General features: G+C 46.0%; 1 protein-coding gene across 1 annotated transcript in view; it reads right to left on the reverse strand.

Moving 5' to 3' along the window:
• GRM7 (glutamate metabotropic receptor 7) overlaps window positions 1-20,721 on the reverse strand; it is a 260,616-nt gene that overhangs the window by 148,139 nt on the left and 91,756 nt on the right. The window contains exon 2 of the mRNA XM_086618784.1: window positions 14,787-15,003. Coding sequence (XP_086474910.1) covers window positions 14,787-15,003 — 217 coding nt within the window. The remainder of the gene's footprint in view (window positions 1-14,786; window positions 15,004-20,721) is intronic.

Genomic DNA, 20,721 nt, shown 5'->3' on the forward strand with positions numbered 1-20,721 from the left:
GGGTCTCGCCTGACTTGGGAGCTGATAGACTGGTCTTTTGACCTCAAAACGTGACAGAGGTGGTGCTTTTCAAGAGTCTTGAAGTTCTCCAGAAGAAGGATCATAAGTTGCTGGGCTGACTGCACTGGAACTCCAGCCCTTGTATTTGTTCTTGGAAAAGACAGAGGGAAAAAAACCTGCATCAAAGAAACCTCGAGCGAAACAGCATTATTTGCCAGAGCCTCAAGAGGCAGAAGACGAATGAAATTTTGCAAAGCACTCCAAAGTGCTAATTGCTTTTTCAGTGCGTTTTCCGGAGCGGTGGCATTGTAGGGCAGCTGAGTGTGAAGAACCTAGAGAGGGGCGATGCTTCCGAGAGCTTCTGCAGAGATTTTTCAGAAGATGTTTATTTCAAGGAACAGCTTGTGTACTACAGACACTGGCTGCAATATTGTGATGCTGCTTCCCTGGTTTCCCTCCTGATGGGAATAAATAAAAGTTATTTGATTACAGCAATTGGAGGTTTGAGACGAGTTCTGCCCATTGTGAATATTCTGTGCTTTCCCAAGAAGGAAGAACACAAGAAGTGAACTGGTTCAGGGAACTACTAAGAGGTAAAAACTCGAACCTGGGAAAATCCAACCTCAAATTCATCCTGGCTCGGGATAAACAGGACACTGTTCTTATCACTCAGTCTGAGCTGCCAAAATAAGACCAATTTCCACACACAAGTGCCCAAAGAAAACAAGCCTCATTCCAACCTCCAAATAAAGGCGTTTCTTTGATAATCCAACCAGCTCAGACCAGAGACGAGTTACGGCTCAAAGCGAACGGCACGACCCCGGGAGCAGGACTCCTCCTGGGATTTTGTCCCTCATTAGACACGTCACCAGTTACCGCACGACGCTGCCAGAGCCACATTTTTCAGGGTGGTCCATCTCCCACCTTACCTGAAGGCTGAGGCCACCACGCTGAGACACAACTCTTTAAGGCTGGACTGATTTCTGTGCCACTGCATCTCCCATCAACCCGAACGGAAACCACAAAGGCTCAGCACCTCGGGGAAAAAAAGCAAGGCATGCAGGGTTCCTTCTATACATTCAGATGTCCAAAAATGTAAGACTTCAAGTGGCATTTGGTTTTGACGTTGGAACAGTCAGATATTAAAAAGCCCTCCCAAGGAACACTAAAGGCAAGCTTGGCCAAAGGCACACGCTGCACAAACGGAGGCCGTTTCTTAACCGGAGTCCGCACGTTATCCAGCAGCGACGTACCAGCAGTATCATCTTAATGAGCCAATAAAAGTTTTTAGACAATCTGTCTAGACTTTCTTTTGCTCGAATATAAAACTGGCTTTAAAAGAAATATATAAACAGCAATGAAAAGTCAATGAAACGTTGTCAAAAAAAAAGCTTCCTGCTGTTTCACATCTGCACCCGGCACTCTGCTTAAAACATGATCATTTAAGTGAAATCCTTCATTTTTTAAGCAGAAAAGCTGCTGTATTTGGGATTACTGCATTGCAAGCTCACAGTCAGCTTCCCGACTCGCCGAGGTAGAACTTGACCAGAGGACATCTCCAACAGAAAGCTCTGATCTACACAGCTCAACACGGGCCTTTGTCTTGAGAAAGTGGAGTTCAGAAAGTGAAGTCATTAGAAATAACCACGACTGGGTACGGTCCCCTCTTGAGAGCCCACGGGGCTCCGTCCCGCTGGCTTGGAAATGGCAATAGCCCCAATGCCACAACACAGAGGTTGAGGTAGACAAGATACCATTTTACAGCAGAGCCAGAATTTCACCAGCTGAAGGAAAAGACTTTTGACTCTCCCCAGATGGGCAGAGGCAGCCAGAGAGGAGCCGCGTGCCCACCGGGCTGGGCAGAAGCAGCCAAATTCCGGCTCTGCAGGAGGTGGCCGAGAAGGTGGGCAGGAGCACGGAGCTCTGCTCCGCTCAGCCCAACATCAAGTCTGTCCCAGGGGATGTCCTGAACACGCAGAACAGGCGTGGGACCAAGGGACAGCGCTGGGAATACTTGTGAAGAAACAGACCAAAGTGATTTAGTGATTTGAGGGGGGAAAAAAAAATATTAGGCTGGAAAAGGAACAAAATACAGATGTAAGATTAACTGAGAGTTAATTAAAGGGTTGATTAGACATGTGGATTAGTGAATTTAAGGGGAGAAATAAAATACATTCAGGGAATTAAATTATAATTTAACCAATGCTTAAAGAGAGTATTTTCTTGATTGTAGCCCGAGATAGCCAGGGCCAGACTTTTTGCATCTGGATAAAGTCTTTCATTGTAAAGCAGCTACCTGAAACACTCCCACTTTTTAATTTCCCAGGCAGCCACTTCCCTCACCGCCCCAGAGCCAGGCCGTCGGCAGGAACCTGCTGGTACCCAGAGAAGTGCCTCCCCTGGCACCACCGGAACACGGCGCTCGCAAAGCAGCACCTGGACCCACCAACAGCCCAGAGCTCCACCATAGAAACGGGAGATCAGTGGATCAGAACAGCTCCCAGTCAGCAGAGCAGCATGACAACCCCCGAGCCGCTCTTCATCGGCTCCATGAACCCCTACCCCAGGCTGCACCCGCCCAAAGGCGGGCACCCAGCTTGCTGGGAGAGCAGTGGGAGCTCCCCGGGACCCGCGCTGCAGCCCCGCTCCCTGCAAGCGATCCACCTTTCCCAGGCTGCACACAGCATCTCTGCCTCCACCCTTTAGCAGAACATCTTATTTGAAAAACCCACCCAGACGACGGATGCCCACTCTCTCTGTCACACTGGGGCTCTCCCAAACAAACCCCAACCTACTGAGCTGCTGCCGTTTATCAGGAGCGAGGAGATGGCTCCGGTGCGTACGGCAACATCCCGTGCCAGCACGAAACCCAACGCAAATTTCGAATTTGAACTGAGATTGAGTTGCCTTTCTATTACCCAAAGTTCAATCTGTTTCGTCTCCATGTTTACACACTGAAATACATGTTTTTTTTATATATAAGTGAATAATTTGCTTTTTCTAGCAACTTTTTGTTATTAACAGGCCAAGGGAATACCGAAAGTGCCGTGCCTCGCACCGGGTGAGTGGCTGCTGCCACGTCAGGTTACATGTGCTGATGTAAACACCTGCAGCACCATACAGGACCAGCTGAGCCACCTCCCTGGAAAGGGGGGGGCACTGCCAGCACGAGCTTTTCGTTACGTAATGAACATTCGTGAAGTGAGAAAATAATGCAGATTGCCTCCCTTGTGAGAGCGAGCTAGATGGCCCCTTGATTCCTTAGAGACTGAAAATACATGAACCTTGAAACACCAAAGGGAAAGGAAACACAACATCCTGCACAGAAACGGTGTCTGCATCTCTCCCCAACGTCCTGGCTGTATGTGTACACCACTTAAAACGCCGTATTGCAGCTCATATTTTCAGCTCCAATATCTTCTTGAATGTACTAGAGCGAACACTCTGGGTATTTCAAACACTGCCTTGATAAATAACTTTTCCAAGAGCGTGTAAGAAGAGAGTATAAACTCCCTTGATCATAATTTACTACCTGCTATGGTTTTGCAAAGCGGGGTACGTACACCGGGTTAGAGCGACTCTCTCCTCCCATTGATCTTTCTCTCTGCACGAGGAAGCCGGGCTGAGGAGGGCTCAGATAGCTTCAGAGACAGACCAGGGAATATTTTTGGCATGCCTGGAAGATCACTAGCAATGCATGAAAGCCATCTTCCAAGAGTGTGAAGGGTTCAGGACGTTTGTCATCCTCTGTTGTCTGAGGAAGGATAAGGAATGAAGAAGGCAGAGGAGGGCGCGTGATGGAAGAGGCATCTTGGAATTATTTATGTGCTGCTACTCCCCCATGGCTATGAAAGCTGTTCTTTGCATTAGCACAAAGCGAAAAGGGACTGTGAAGTATGGAAGGTACAAGATGAGGCAATATTTTGTATTTCCTCCTGGGATGCAGGATTTCAGTGACAGAAACTGGAATAACTTACTGCATTCGATTATAAATTACCCTTCAGATGCAGAAATGCATTTAGAGCTGGTCCCAAACGACGTTCCGACAAATTCATCCTGCTTCGCAAAACAGACGTGTCCCATGGGAAAATCTCGCTGTAATCACAATATTTCTGTTTTCCACGGGGAAAGTCAAAACGACAGCAGGGGCTTCCTCTGCAGAAGGTTTTTATGAAATTCATTTTATTCCTTCAGGAAAACTGACAAGTCGCTTCACACCGCGCGCTGGAATAGGCACCGCAGGCGAAATGGGAGCCCGGATTCGGAGATCTCCCCCCCGGCAGGCAGGAAAAAAAGCGGAGTGAGGAGCAAAGGCACTCGGATGCAATCGTTGAGGAAGTCTGGTTTAGCTGCCCCTCAGCAGAAAAATCAGACTTTGGAAAGAATTTTGATCTTATTTTCCAGAAGTTTTAAGTTTTCACAATCAAAGTCAATTCTGTTTCTGAAATAATTGTGGGTTTTTTGGTGAAACAAATGTGATTTTCTAGCCTCTTCTCGATGGCAAGTCTTCTTCATCCACAGATTTTTTTTTTTCCTGCCACGGCTCGATCTTTCCAACTCAGCCACTTCTATGATCTTTCATTTTATGGCTTTTCATTTCCCTTCTCCTAATCCTCATACCTGTCTTGCTGTTTCCACAGACTTGTTCCTTCCTTTTATTGTTCAGTAAACTTGAACTCCCTCCTTTCCCCCTACTCCTCTCCAAAACAACATCAGCTTTTGCACTTCAATAAGACCTTCCCCTCAAGCTTCTTAATGCACATCAACATACGTTTTGTCCATTCCCCTAGTATTTCCACCCCACTTTTTTTTGCAGATTTCTATTCTTCCCAGCAGAAGACAGAAGCAGAACAAACAAAAACGCTCTTGCTTCCCTGCTTCTGCTCCATACTGCTGTCTTTACCAGGAGGAACATATTATCCTTGAGATGCAGAAAACCTTCTGAAGAAAAAAAAAAAAGAAAAAAACTGGATTGGGATGAATAAATTATTGAATCTGCATCAAACCAACTTCACTTCTGCATTGTGGGACACGCACATTGCAAAATGCAGGAGCATTCCCTGGAGGTGTCCAACTTTACTGGTAAAAACAAAGGCTCAACAATGCATTTTTTTCTGCTTTGAAATAATGAAGACTTAACCAACCACTTGTTTTCAGCTGATCCACACGATCCATTTCCCATAACAACGAAAGCAATGTTCTATTAAATACAGGGTAACATTTTTAAAGGATGCTGGCAGTTATTTGTTTAGTAACAAGAATCACCTATTTCAATTTTATTCTGTCCTTGAAATGCAATCTCCAAGAGTTCAATAAATGCCATAAAAAGGCAGATATTTATCATTAAAGTGACTTACGCTATAACTGCGACAGCCATCCCATAGTACTTCCCCCAGAAACCAGCCATGTGAGACCATTCAGGAGGACAGAGTGCAAGTTTCTGCACGTATCAGCACGGAACTGGTCTCAGATTTCACACAAGCAGATGCGAAGGTAATCATAATGTCATCTCTTCACCTCTTTCCTCTCCCCAAACTCTGTTTTATTGATTTTTCATGAGTCAATTTGAGAAAGAGGAATTACTCAGGCCCCTGCCAGTTCCACGGCACAATGATAACGCTGTTTGGGCAGATGGGCTTCTGCTGGCGCGGGGCTATCAGGCACCTACCCCAACCGCGTGCTCCCAACGCCCATCAGCTTCACTGCTCTCCTGAACGACATCATCAGAACCCTGGTGTAAATCTACACCAGGTATTTATCTTCAAAGGATAGGAAAATGCTCATATCGCATACATACCAATGACTGGATTTATTTTTTTTTTTAATTCCAATTCTTTAATGACGTGCTTATGTTTGGTGCCTACGCTCCCTGCGCAGTCAATAGAGAGAAGTAGATGTTTTGAAAGGGCAGCTCAGATCTCATCACTCTTCGTTACTGCAGAGGGAACAGAGCCAACTAACTTGGGACATCTGGTATGTCTTAGGTAGGAAGACACTTTGCTAAAGAGATGAAGATTGCATTCACATCGCTTTGATAACCTAAAAATACAGGCAAGTGCCTAAAGAGTTTCTCGACATCTAAGCCAGGCACCTAATGAATCACAGAATCACAGAATGGTTTGGGTTGGAAGGAACCTCAAAGACCATCTAGTTCCAACGCCCCTGCCATGGGCAGGGACACCCTCCACTACACCAGATTGCTCAAAGCCTCATCCAACCTGGTCTGGAACACCTCCAGGGATGGGGCAGCCACAGCTTCTCTAGGCAACCTAATGAGTTTTACCCAGTATCAAAGAGAAGTGAGAAGTCCAGTCATCACCTTAAGGACATCACCCATTCACTCCTCTAAACGACATCACTTCTCACAAGCTCTTAAAAAAGCCACAGCAGCCCAGACCATGCACACAGAGTAACAGATTTACTTTGCAGAGACCCGCTTTGCCTTTTCTTTTCCACCATCAGAAGTATTCTACTGAAGTCTAAATGCAATCCAAACCCCCCTTGAGGATCAAGTCCAGTGCATCTTCTACTAGATCAGTTACAATTAAAATAAAATCCTATTACACCTGACAGGCTGCAGCACACAACACAAGCTGGTACAACTTTAGAAAGCAATTTTTCTTCACTTTTTTTCTGAAATGACAAAACATTTGTTATTTGACAAAACATGGGATGGAAAATAATACATTTCATAACATTGTTATTTAACATAGTATCACTGAATGCCAGAGGGGACAGATACGTGAATATTTGAGAAAAATAGAAAGAAAAATGAAAACTGCTTGAAGTGCTCAGATATAAATGACTGGATTTCATTAGTGGCTTATATATTTATTTTTGCTATATTTGATCCAGACAACAGGCTCTCAAGTTGATGAATAAAGGCCATTCCTATCAGAAAGTATAATCGTGTAACGCAACAAAGACACGAGAACAGCCCGGTGCTGCTGCCTCTCCATCCCCTCCTGCGGATGCTGAGCCACTCACATGCAGAAAAGCCCCAACGGGACTGGTGTGCCAGACCAGCAATTCACTGGGAACACCCCAGGAACCTCGATCCGTGCTCTGCACCCTCAAACTCCCTAAATGCGCTGGGGTCTGTGAGCCTCCCAAGAGCTGCCGCTCCCCGAGGGGACGGCACCCGCGGTACACGCTGAACATCACCTTGACAGTGTCTGGTTCCTTCGGATGGTTTTTGGACTGCACTTCAAAATTGATCAACACGTAAGCTCAACTGTCTGCTGGAACTGGGATGTTGCAGAGGGCTATGGTGGTGGGAGATCCAAAGAGCACAGTCTGCACAACGCCGTTCCTTCCGCTCAACACATAAACAGTCATCACGGCGGACGGGACAACGCTTCAGCCCATCTACTTCCAAAACAGTGACTCGTTCAAATGAATATTTGAACAGCGACTCTGTTGAAAGTTGGGCTCTGTTAACTGCCATAAAGAACAGAAATCACCGATGGTAAATTTTGGGCATCACTGGACGACGTGTGATGTCACTCATGGCCAGTACCTTGTGCACAGCTTCGCTAATAAATTTTATCTGTTATTTATTGACACAGTCAATGCCATCTCTGGCCACCACAGTGCATGGCAGCTCTGACAGTCTCACTGGCGTTGGCAGGACCGAGATTTCAGTTCCAGGATTTTGACAGAACAGCTGGGTGACACCACTAACTTTTTTTTCCACTCTCCTTTCTCATTTTTAGGCTTCTTTTAACCTTGGGTTATGTTGTGAAGTGACTGCTCCTTGTAACGTGTATTCTAAATCCATTTGGTAGGGCTTTAATAGATCAAGGAAAAAAAAGAGAGATGTTTCATTAACATCAAAATATAAGACCAAAAAAAAAAAAAAAATCAGGATTTTCTACTTAGCAAGAGGAATCAGTACCCTATTTGAGATATACAGACAGAACAGTCTCCTCTCCCTTCTTAAAACACAGACAGTCGTACGACTCCCTCGTAGCAATGATTTAACTCTCTCATGTTACCCAGCACTAATTTGTGCTAATGGAATTCCCAACAGACAGCAGAAAAATTAAGTTCTGTTAGAAAAATGCAGATTCAGGATGATAGCAGGCAGCTGAACAGACCTCCAGGAGCCTACAAAAACGCCGTGTGAGTCACTGCGGGATGACATAGCAGCTCCTGCCTCTTAGTAGTGTCAGCTCCCAGAGAAGAGAAGCACTGAATTAGAGCAGCACGTTACGATACACCACGTTGAGGACTTCACAGAAAGCACCATGAGATGATTCAGCTCACCAAAAACCTGAATCAAAAGATTGGGATCTTTTTAGAAACACAAGTCAGCGTAGAAAACAAACATCAAGGCTTTAGGAAAAGCCGTCGTACTTGGACAACCACACAACCACCACGTATAGGTGGCTAAAGGGGTTTAAAACAGTCTTTGCTACAGATAACAAACCTATAGAAAATAATTTCTGAAGGAGGTACTTATAATTTGTAAAGAAACCAACGCCTTATGAGATTATGCTATTTAACACACAGATTATAACGGCATGAGAAAAGTGGTTCATCTGCTTTGGGTGGAGTGACACTTGCCAGGTGTGAGGGCAGTGTCTCACACAGGGTGTGTACGTGTGTGTACATGCACAGATTTTACCAGAAATATAAAGCTGGGGAAAAAAAAAATGAGATAAAGAAGAAATTCAAGTTCAAATTGGAAGATGGAAAAGAAATACTGTTCAGTATCACCGCTGGAAAAAACTCTACTTAAGGGTAAGGAGACGGATTCAAAACTTCAGGGGTCTTTTCTTTGCCCTGACAATGAATGTTTTTTTGATGTTCCTTCTCTTTCTGAGCGAATTCGGCTCCTGCAGCGTGCGGATCTAGGCCGTCCCTGCGGCACGCAGATGTTCGCAGCCTGACGTAAGGGGTGTCTGCGCAGCCCTCGACGATCGCGGAGGCAGGAGAATTAAAGAAATGAATATTTCAAAAAAGTCTTCAGCAAAAAAAAAAAAAGGAGAAAAGAAGATAAGAGACTGTCGCCAGTGTTGCGCTTCCTATGTTAAAGGGGATTAAAGTTTATTCTGCTTTTTTGTTCTGTCAAGGTGATGATAGCCTTTTAACAAATACGACACCGCAACCGAAAGTCTTCAGAAGAAACTTCAGTATTTATAATCATATCAGCGCACCGGTACAAGAGCTTTAATCCCTTTTTATCATGCCTTTGGCACACAGAGAAGGAAGGCATGCTTTTCCAGAATTTTTCCTCTCCAGTTGAGAACAACATCATAGAATCATAGAAAGGTTTGGGTTGGAAGGGACCTCAAAGACCATCCAGTTCCAACCCCCCTGCCATGGGCAGGGACACCCTCCACTACACCAGGTTGCCCAAAGCACCATCCAACCTGGCCTTGAACACTTCCAGGGATGGGGCAGCCACAGCTTCTCTGGGCAACCTGTGCCAGTGCCTCACCACCCTGAATGTAAAAAATTTCTTCCTTAGATCTAATCAAAATCTGCCCTCTTTCAGTTTAAATCCATTGCCCCTTGTCCTATCACTACCTGCCCTTGTAAAAAAAAAAAAAACAACTAAACTCTTCGTTTGTAGATTAAGATATCCCGTTCCTGACACGCTGCTCTGTGCAACACAGGAGGTCTAGTTCGTGCAAACAAGCAGATCTGTGCTCAAAATCAGCCTCGCTGAGCAGAAATATTATTTCTGAGATGGGGTTGGATGGGGGCTATGGGAAGGCAGCAGAGGTGGGGGCATGCAGAGCCGGGCATCCCCTTCTGACACCGTTTGCTGCAGCCTGTGGAGTGAGCACCAAGGTCTCCACCAGCAAAGCAGCCAGTGAACTCATCTGTGAAAATGGGCAATTTTTGGAGAGAAAGAGATGAATAAATGCATACTAGAACTTTCATTTATCTGCTAGGAGGCATTCAAGTGGTCTTTTGCTAACGACTTCAATATATATATTTCTTACAGATAGCAATTAACCTTCTGGTACAGATTAATCTTCTAAAAAATCAAAGACAAATTAATCTTTGAAATTCAAGTATTCACTAGTTTCATTAATAATTTGAAATTGTTCTTTAGATTTTCCATAATTAGACCATTCCCCTAATTTATTAATCCCACAGACTGCAGAGCATGTTTCAAATCTTCATCTCCTGCCACAATGACACATTCAAACTCTCTTGAAGTGCTCATAATAAAAGTCACTTTGTGAAGAATTATTAACTCAAAGGATCAAGCGAAGTCTTTATATGCTAAAGCATATTTGAAAACTCAGCAAGGACAGCACTTTCTACTCACCCTCACAATTCCTAAGATCTTGGCTGAATCAGAAACACGTCTGGATAAAACACCGAATTTAGGACCATTAGCTGCTACAGATCCCAGGCCAAAGAACAAACATGCCGGTACCTACAGACTAAATCATCTTTTCTGCCAAAATACACTGATTATGAGATAGAAGGCAATCATCTGAGAGCTCATAACGACTGCTTATTGCTGGCTTGTCTCAAACTTTGACTAATTACCTCCGCTCCAGGGCTGCTCCTGCTCCTGGCAGACACGCGTGGTCCTCGGGGCCGCGGAGGGGAGTGTGGGACAAGGAGCCCTGCCCTGACACCGCTCCCAGCCCCGCTCTGGGCATCAAAAGGGGTCCCATTGGGCAGGACCCCCGCCAGCTCTGCCATCCCTGCACCCAGGAAAGCTCTCCGACAGCAAACCGCAGCCAACGCTGCACCGTCATGGCCCAGGCAGCGTCAAAAGCCAGGACTGGAGAAACCTGGAGCTATATATGCACAGAGGGGCGGATGGGGGAACTGGGGGTGTTCAGCCTGGAGAAAAGGAGGCTGAGGGGAGGCCTTCTCGCTCTCTACAACTACCCGAAAGGAGGTTGGAGCGAGGTCAGTGTTAGTCTCTTCTCCCAGGTAGCGATAGGATGAGTGGAAACATCCTCAAGTTGGCCAGGGGAGGTTTAGATTAGATATTAGGAAAAATTCCTTTACTGAAAGAGTGGCCAAACATTGGAACAGGTTGCCCAGGGAGGTGATGGAGTTACCATGCCTAGAAGTGTTCAAAAAACGTGTAGACGTAGCACTTCAGGACATGGTTTAATGGGCATGGTGGTATTGGGTTGATGGTTGGACTTCATGATCTTAGAGGTCCTTTCGAACCTTAATGATTCTATGATTCTGTTGCATTCCCCCATGTGCACCAGGCTACAGAGCTTATCGTGCCACTGCTTCGGCTCCGTATTTCCTTGCACGCTGGGCTCCAGGATTTGGGGAGCAGCAAGCCTGCCTGCACGCAGACCGGGTGTTCCTGCAAAGCCTCACTGCAGCCTTGCTGGGTTCTGGTGTCTGCTTCGAGCAGCCAGACCCTCAACGGGACCAAAGCCTAAACACAGACATGAAGCCATGAAACGGGCAATGCTTTAAGCAGAGCACAACTCCTCCTGAGGAACCTCACATGTTTTAGCCAACTGGAAATTGAGGTAAATTGTACCTTACCACTTCAACCCCTCTCCTGCCCTCCACCCTCCCCACTTCCCCGCAGGGTACGCTGCGTATGGCCTTCGAGATGGGAAGAGGAGCTAATCCACAGCCTCACCAATCTCTAGAAGAACTAGGAAAAAGTTCTTCTAGAAAGAGTAGGAAAAAACTTAAGACTAGGAAAGACTAAGGAAAAACCTTCCTCCCGCTGTTGTTGCGTTTCTGTTGCTCCTGGCACGAGTTTTCTAATTAGCGTGAGTTTTGATTGGCACCCCAAGCACCACGTTAATCTACTCGCAGGGAAGCAGCAGGAACAGCTCGAGTATGCTCTGCCACCCCTTCCTCCCTGTCCCTGCGGTGTCGGCACGGCTCGGCACGGCACGCACCGCCCTGCTTGGCTGCTTTTGCAAAGATGCTGCGTAATTACACACCTCACTCAGGCCACGTAAATTTGGACCCATTTAAATATATTTGGCACTTGAAGTGCACGAGTCTTGGTAACACTCCTCTCCCTCGTGAAACCTCCTGTCCCTTCTGCTCCTCATCAGAGGACTGTTCACCGCCGGCGTTCAGACACGCGGCTCTTGACCACTCAAATGTTTCTAAACAGACAAATCAAGGAGCTACTAACTACGCCACAGTTGTGAGCCAGTAGAATTATTGCTGCTTATTGCATCTTCAGGAGGCTCTTTCCCAACCCTGATATCTCAACAATCACCTGACAGCCTGGTTAACCATTTATTTTGCATAAAACATCCCCGAGGAGACACAGCCACATCAGGCATCAGGAAAGCAACCCCAAAACTGCTGCACCCTCCACGGCACGTCCCCAGAGCACAGGAAAACCCCATTGCAACGTGACCCCCCCAAAACAGCACCTGGGAGATGGCCACAACCGACCCCGAAGCCCAGGGACAAGGTGCCCCATAGGGGATGACGGCCAAGAGCCATCCCCAGGCAGCACGGCGGGTGCTCCACCAAACATCTAGACAGGAGAACCATCTTGCGCTTCCCAGTGATTTAAGAAGCTGGGGAAGCTGCTGACAGGTATTAAACCTCCTCAGAAACTCACCTGAGCTGTATCTGCGTAACACAAATAAATTCAGCGCAGCCCTGAGCCGCGGGCAGCGCTGGGGATGGGGTTATGCCAGTCCCAGGCAGGGCAGCTGCCTACGGGGAAGAAAGTTTATGCCCCATCCCTCTTAGTGCCTTGATCTTATAGGCAGGACCTCTACTGTCCTGCATGCAATGCTGGTTTAAGCAGGGTATTCTTCTGGTCTTACCCATAATTTTTTATGAAGGACGTTGAATTACATGATGACTACGTGAACAGCCCCGATCGTTAATTTAATTCTACAGAAAGTCTGTAAAATGATACAGTGTTATTCAGCTGGAGTTTGTCCTTGACATACAGAACACATTTCTGGTATGATTTTGCAACAGTGGATATTTGCAAATAAAGTAAATTTTAAATGATAATGAACACTGGCATTTGTCACTTCCTGCGGTACTAAATCCCAAACCATTTTCTTTAATACCACATAAATATGCATTTGAACGAAATGACAAATTTATGCAAATATACGTTCCTTCTGTGATATCAGCATAATGAAACAATTCCGGATTCCCCCTCTCAGCCTCTTTCTTTAACCGCAGCCGCCTTCTCCGCTCGCTCCGGATGCCGCGGCCGAGCGCGCTCCATCAGCTGCGCGGCGGCCGCGGGGGAGCGAGCGGATGCTCTGCCTCGTGCACAACGTGGGCGATGTGCAAAAGCAGAGTGTGTGCTGTGGAACCAGTCCTGCAGCTGTGGAACCAGCCCTGCAGCTGTGGAACCAGTCCTGCAGCTGTGGAACCAGCCCTGCAGCTGCGGAACCAGCCCTGCAGCTGCGGAACCAGCCCTGCAGCTGCGGAACCAGCCCTGCAGCAACCAAGGGGATGGAAACCTCCGAGGGCTGCTTCGGGGCAGCACCTGTCCGTCCTGGTCCTCTCCCTCACACATTGGCTAATCTGGCCGGTGATCTATGGGATCCAGTAAGGGAACTGGGGATTGCGTCATGCTGGTGTTATTTAACGCAATGCCAGGGTGCTCACAGGGCAGGAGAGCTGTGAGTTCATTTGGGGAACACAGTAATGCTGCTTCCTGCACAATGGTGATGGGTTCCCGACCAAGAGACATTATCGAAGGCTTCTGGAGATGGGCCCTCCATATACACCAATAACAAATGATGTTTCCTGCTTGTTTTTCCTTACCACTGCAGGAATCAGCTCCAAATCTTTCCATTTCCCAATCTTTCCATTTCCCAATCTTTCCATTTCCCAATCTTTCCATTTCCCAATCTTTATGAGTCTAGATTGGAAATCAGCTTGCCATGGGTTTATACCTGTATTCCCTGAAGTGCCATCTAAGTCCTCCTATGTTCTGGCGTCTCTGGGGAAATTTAGAACTATTTACCCTGAAGAATAAGTTACTGGGATAAGGGTATGAGCACACTGGCACAGCAGTCACACCTTCGAGGCAGCTCTGCTCTACGTTCCGTACCAGAACAGCAAAACAAGCTGTGAAATTAGAGATTTCTGTCAACAAAATCATGACAGTTCGACTCAATACCATAAGCCTGACCCAGCACAAGCCACAGCATCTCCCTGTCCTCTTGGAACATCTCTCACTGACAAGGACATTGTCCAACACAGTTTGGCCTTCTTGAGACGCCACTAAACGAAACCAGTAAGAAGAAAAACGTGATGCATCACACCAAAGATCTGACGTGCCTCACACCACACCGCTGAGTTTCTTGCCTCTGTATCCCAGGACAGTAATTTTTGAGCCTTCAAAGAAAACATTATGAATTTTCTCAACTGAATTGGTCAAGAGAAAGGCTAAAGAAAAGCAATACAAATCAGGCAGTGATCTGAAAGGTGAACAGCAGTAGTATGGCACAAGTCAATGTCTGGTAAAAAGCAGTCTTCACAATTTCTAGCTGTGGAGAGATAAAAGCTCAGCATTTTAAAATCTGTCTTCTACCCATGTCAACATAATATAATGCTGTCCAGTGGAATAGTAGGAGCTTGATAAGACTCAGGGTTTTCTATTTTCTCCAGAAATGATTGAAGACCACTAAGGTTTCAAGCTCTCTGAAACTCCATAGGCAATTTAGGAATAAGAGTATCTCAGAGCTGTTACAGAGGCATCACAAAGAACTTGAGCACCTTTAGAATCAATATATGTTCTAGAAAAATAATATAACATTTGGTACAAAATAGCATTAATTACTTCTATAGCGTTTGCTGGAGCGAGGATGGGCGTTGCCTACCTGCCTCTCTGGAAATTTGCATGAAGGACTCGACTCCTTTTTCTCCATAATTCCCTTCAGACGCCAAAGTGGACACATAATTCCATCCCAAAGCTTTCACAATGTCCACCATTGCTTGTGCTTGGAAGGAATCTGGAGGAACCACACGTGAGAAGAAATCATAGCGCCTGTCATCACTCAACTCTGGTGCAGTTGAGGCATAACTGATTTGTGGGATCTGTAGAAAAAAATAATTTCTGATAAATATACATAGTCATAGAATCATTGCACTTCTTGCAGCAGTTAGCTAAAGCAGTTATCTTCTGCTGAGCCTCGGTTCGTTTTTGTTGTATCCATCTACATTTCTCCACCATGTTCCTTTGCAAGGTACAAGTCAAAGACACAATCTTTTCATTCACTTCAAGTTACACAGAAAAATCATTAATCAATCAAAACCAACCGTATATGTGCACATTCATGATTTCCTTCTTTCAGGCAATCTGAATCAAATACAGCACACACAAACCGTCCTTCTCACTACGGCCTTTTTATTGGTGGGCTGGTTTTACCAGCATCAGGTTATTTGGGATCCTGAACGCAAGTGAGTTTAAATCTACACCTGTCACCTCTGGCTAAAGCCAGCAGGACCCTCCATCAGTTTCTAGAGGACAAAGAAACTCTTAAACATTAAACTGTGACTCCAGATTTAAACAAAAGGATGTTTATTTTTGATTCTTTCTGATGAAGAACAGCCATGAAGATTGCTGAGCACGGACATGTCTGTCCCGCAGAGACAACCCGCTCACGATTCAGCTGTGTCCTAAAGCTGCCTGTCCATGACAAACCAACTCTTGCTTCTCCTTCTCATGGCACAGTATGAAGGAAGCTGACGGTTACGTTTTATAACAGAGAGACCAGAATATAGTTCAGGGCTGTTTTCTCCTTGATAACGAAGGTCCCCAAGCAGTTATCAAGCTGACAGTATGTAAATCCCCAAACACATTATGCAATTGTTTGAGTAACAGTCTGGGACTGCTCCTTAAATTAAGGAACCTGCCATAATTCTCACTTGAGATGCCAAGGAGGGGGAAAAAAAGATTTGCAACATACACAAACATGATCACATATAATGATTTGAGACTTGTGGACTGCGGAAAGGTCAGTATTTCATGCCTCAGTACCAGCATCTTCTGCGTTCTCACATTCTGTCTCTGCACAGCATTCCTACCAGTATTTATTAGCTCTCCTGCCTCCACAGAAGAATAAACGTTGCATTCCCCCGGCTCGGTCCCGCAAAGGGCTCAGCGCCTTCGGTTCTCGCAGAGGTCAGGAGCAGATGAGAGCAAACGCAGCATTTCCACAGCACAGACACTATATCTGTACAGCTGTATGTACATTAACCACTGCTACAGCAGAGGAAAAGCCGACCTGAAACACAAAATTGCTGCTGTAGCCCCAGCAGGTGAGTGAATTTATCCAAACTGTCCATAATTATTAAATACCCCAACATTTACTGGGACACGCGCTTGTTTGTACAAGTAATATCTATTGTTCTGTTATAAACCATAACAAACCATTGCACGTGAGTTATTTAAGAACCGTTTGGCTTCATCCAGCACCAGCCTAGAGCAGAACACGGCGGGTGGCCCCGCTGGAAGCGCCACACCGTGGGACCCCCACGCCGGGAGCCGGCTGGATCGGGGCCCGGGCGCAGCGCCGCCTGTGCTCGCTGTGCAGCACTGAACCTGAACCAGCACCATTCCATCCATCCGGCTGCCACCATGGCTGTTGGAGAGCTGAACCCCCCATCACCTGGCACGGCCTTTCCTTGGGATGCGTCGTGTCACTCCTTTGCACGTCTGCTGGATCGACAGCCAGGGAGGCAGCTGATGGAGCTGAACGCCGGGATGCTTTGGGTTTTTAATGCAAGACAGCAGTTGTCTACAAAGCCTTGCCAGATTTATTTTAGATCTGTGCCTTGTGGACAGCACGTTGCCAGCAAGACCTTCCAGCGCTCCAGTCACAGAAAATTAAAAAAGTGAAAATTGAGGCTGCCGGGAAGAACCCAGCAGGGCGTTGACCACTGGTACATGATTTACTCGCCGAGTATTTCGCCCAGGGGCCAGCAAAGCTTGGGGACTGCTCTCCAAGACAAATAGATCGATTGCACCAATTTATCTGGGTTCTTTGTTTTTAATCTACCCTAGGGATGACTCCCAGCTCCCACCTCCTGCTGCGGTTGCACAGAAAACGCCGGGCACCCCGGCCGTCAAAAATAATTGAAATTCCGAATTTGTCTGTGCCTAAAACTGCTGCTGTAATAAATGATTGGTGACATTTTAGGATCGCTCTCTTCTCGTTTGAACAAAGCAGTTATCAGAGCTTGCTCAGCTGCTTATCAGCCTAATTCATCTATTCATTGGATGGTTTTATATTAAGCAGAACAGTTAACCAGGCTCACTTTATAGGTGCTGTTTACCCATTATTAATTAGAAAAGCACCAGTCCCCCACACAGAGCCGTTCTGATAGTCCAGTGCTGTTTTTTTTAATTATAAATAAAAGAAAGGATGAAATACAAATTTTTATCTGTGGCAAGCGTTTATATTCCAACTTGACAACAACTGCTTTTTCAACTAAAAATCAAAAGGAGCATATTCTGCATGTTTACAGAAAGCAAAGCTTCTACAGAATTTGCTCCATTGCTTCTATTACTTTGGAGATTTCTGGGGTTTTTTTAGTCTTTTTCCTCTGTCCATAAAATATTAACTGCTTCTGGCTGTTCCAATCACTTGTGGTATAAAAAGTGCATATTGGGTTTTTTACCAACGTTTCTTACAGGATATCTAAAAGCAACATCAAGTTGTATGTATGAGGAGTAGAATTTTCTTAAGGTTTTGTCTGAATACAGGGAGAAAAGTACTTAAACGGATACAATAGACTGGTGCCATTAGAGTTCAACTTCGTCCAGGACTTCAGAACATGTTACAGACACCTACAAAAGCCGTTTTCCTCTCCCATACATTTTCCCGCGCACGCAGGAGGCATCCCCCATGTCCAAACTGAACATTTAGTTACATCAGCTAAAAATCTAACAAATCAGCACTTCTTGTCTCTTCCTTGTTAAACGTTCACATGCAACGGGACGTGGACAAACATCCCACGGACCCAGCTGGAAACCTTCCTCCCGTACTTCGCACCATATGTTCCTCTGCGTTACAGTTTTATTTTTACTGAGAGTGACTTTAGTTTGAAAAATAACGTCAGGTTAACTCCAGTGCCATCTCAACGGCCAGGCACCCTCTCCTCTCCGAGGTCTCATCACGGGACTTGCACTAATCAGACCACCAACCAGAAGCCAACACGCAGCGCTGCCAAGTGCCGACGGCTGCTCACCACGTACGCTCGCAGACATGCACCGACAGCTCCTGTGCACGTTGAAGTTCACTTGAAAATAAAAATGGACTGACTCAACTCCTCAAGACCCAACCCCCAAGCTGGCCAAACTTAACCATTCTCTGCTCCCAAAGATGATGCAGATGGTCTCGCCGTGCAAGGAGGGTGAGGGGGTGAAAAGGGAGAACAAGAAGAAGGGCTATGATTTGATTACTCTCTCTGATGATGAAACTCATCCCCTTGTCCACCTCTCTCAAGCACAGGCTGGCCCAAGGTCTCTCCCTCAGCAGGAGGCTGGAGCCTCCCAGCTCACATGGCACAAACCAACCTCCTGCCCAGGTCCAGGAGGGCAGTGGCTGGATGCACACAGACTGCACTCCAGTTCTGAAGGTGCAGGACAAGCCCTAGCAAAGCTACCCACGTAAAATTGCAGTTAAGCAGCTGGATGTTTAATAACCAACTCTTCTCCACCCTGTAAAACATCGTTCAGCGCTGCCGAAAGGTGCTGAAGGATCAGCCCTGGAAGGGGAAGGCTCCCAGCCGTGCGCAGACACAAGATGAACGAGCTGCGGTACGATGCCAGGGATGCCTGAGCAGTAGATGATCTTAAATGTAGTCCCGCTGCTCCCTGCCGTGCCCCCTAAACGTCCTCTCAGATGTGCCAACCACCGCCAGTTTTCTTTCTGTTTTGGTTCTGAGAGCTGCTGCTATGATCCAAACTTGCACTAAAAGCCATCTGACAGCACTGGCTGGCCTGCACCATGCCCTAACCACAGGAAAAATTGGAAGTTTATCCAGTTCACCCAACTCACACACTAAATAAATCACATCTAAATAAAAACATTTGCACCCCTCTTTCCCTATAGCTTTCCCTTTTTTTATACGTTTTTAAACACATCACTTCTCTTAAGCCATACTCATTATCCTTTTGGTCCTGCAAGGGTCCAGTTTGAGACATCACATCCTGTTGCCACGGGAAGAGTTGGGATCTCAACAAACGCAGCAAGTGTTACCATGCCTTCACGTCGGGATCACAGCACAGAGTTTTTTAATGAGGTTGGGTTTTTTTTTAATTAACCTAATAAATATTTTCTGTCTCAACTGATTTATTTTTCTTTCATTTTGGTAAAATCTGCTATTTGTCATTGATATCTCACATGCAAAACTTTAGTTTAAAGAAGCAAGCTTTCTCTCCCATCACATTTTTCCTCTTTTCTGTTCTGAAACATGTTTGAAACATCAAAAAGCTCTACGGAATTACAGCCTGCTTTCCAAACAGCTCTAACACCTGGGCAGAAGAGTTGTGATCCATAAAACACAGGGGATAAAAATCCCCCTGGCCCTTGCACGGCACAGCTGTGAGTGAGAAGAGCCTCTGGTCCTCCCTCCTGTGCTGCAGAGCAGCCAGGGTTTGCAGAAGAGACATCCTGCCTGAGCCTTCACCACCACGACCAGGCACGGATGTAGCTGGAGCTTTCTGAAGGACGCTCAGGTGTCAGCAGATGAGTAAGCAGATCTCCGACGTGGGAGGCAGGCTCTCCTGAAGGCAGTCATCATGTTTACAGGACTACGGCAAACATCACACCCTGGAGCTCTACGTGTCGTTTGCCTGGCTGATGTTCTGATTACAACAAGAGTGAGTGATTAGTGCTGGGAACATTGCATTAGTCAGTGATTAATTAACGTTAATTTATTTATAACATTGAACATCATTCTTCATTTATTTCGTTTTCTTTTGTTAATGAAAAGCTCTTTCTGGATCACGCTCGGTTGTCTCGCTCGAAACGCAGGGCGCGTTTGTGAGCAGCCACAGCAGAAAACACACCAAGAACCAACACGTGGTCTTTGATGGCCTCCTAAGTCACTCTTTGCAACATCAAACATCTGCCAACATCAGGTTTGGAACTGCGTAGTTCAGAGCAAAACGGGGCTCTGAGCAACCTGATCTAGTTGAAGATGTCCCTTGCTCACTGCAGGCGGGTTGGACTACGGGACCTTCAAAGGTCTCTTCCAACCCAAACTATTCTATGATTCTAAAAAGCAACTGAAATACAAATTCATCGTTCCAATTCTTCATTTCAGACTTACTTTGCATGATCAGCTCATTGTGTATCCTCCTCTCACTGTTCAATAGACCCTTCCTTTCAAGCAAAATGACAGAAAACGTCGAGCTCCTTGTTAATAGCCAAGTGTCTCAACTGGAAACACACAACAGATCCAGTGCCAGAGGACAAACCAACTCGCTCCAAAGCTGCAGTAACTGCCAGAAGCATTGGGCTCCCTGCCCACACCCCCACCACCTCTGCCTGCAAATTCACTTGCACGGCCAAGAACCTCACAAATCAGGGGAACCATAAAAATAATTGTTGCTACTGTGCTACTTTAAATGTGATGGAGTGGGCTACCTCCTCCTCAGTAACTTATTAAAAGATTAATAAAATGGTGCACCTGAACCCAACTCAACGAATGACAGTAGCCAGGAAACTTCAGAAAAGGCAATTTCCTTAAGGACTATGTGCAATTAAGATAATGCATGAGTATACCTGTTGAGATATTAATGAG

The sequence above is a fragment of the Tauraco erythrolophus genome, chromosome 12 (genome assembly GCF_009769465.1).
Source record: "Tauraco erythrolophus isolate bTauEry1 chromosome 12, bTauEry1.pri, whole genome shotgun sequence".
Lineage (NCBI taxonomy): Eukaryota > Metazoa > Chordata > Aves > Musophagiformes > Musophagidae > Tauraco > Tauraco erythrolophus.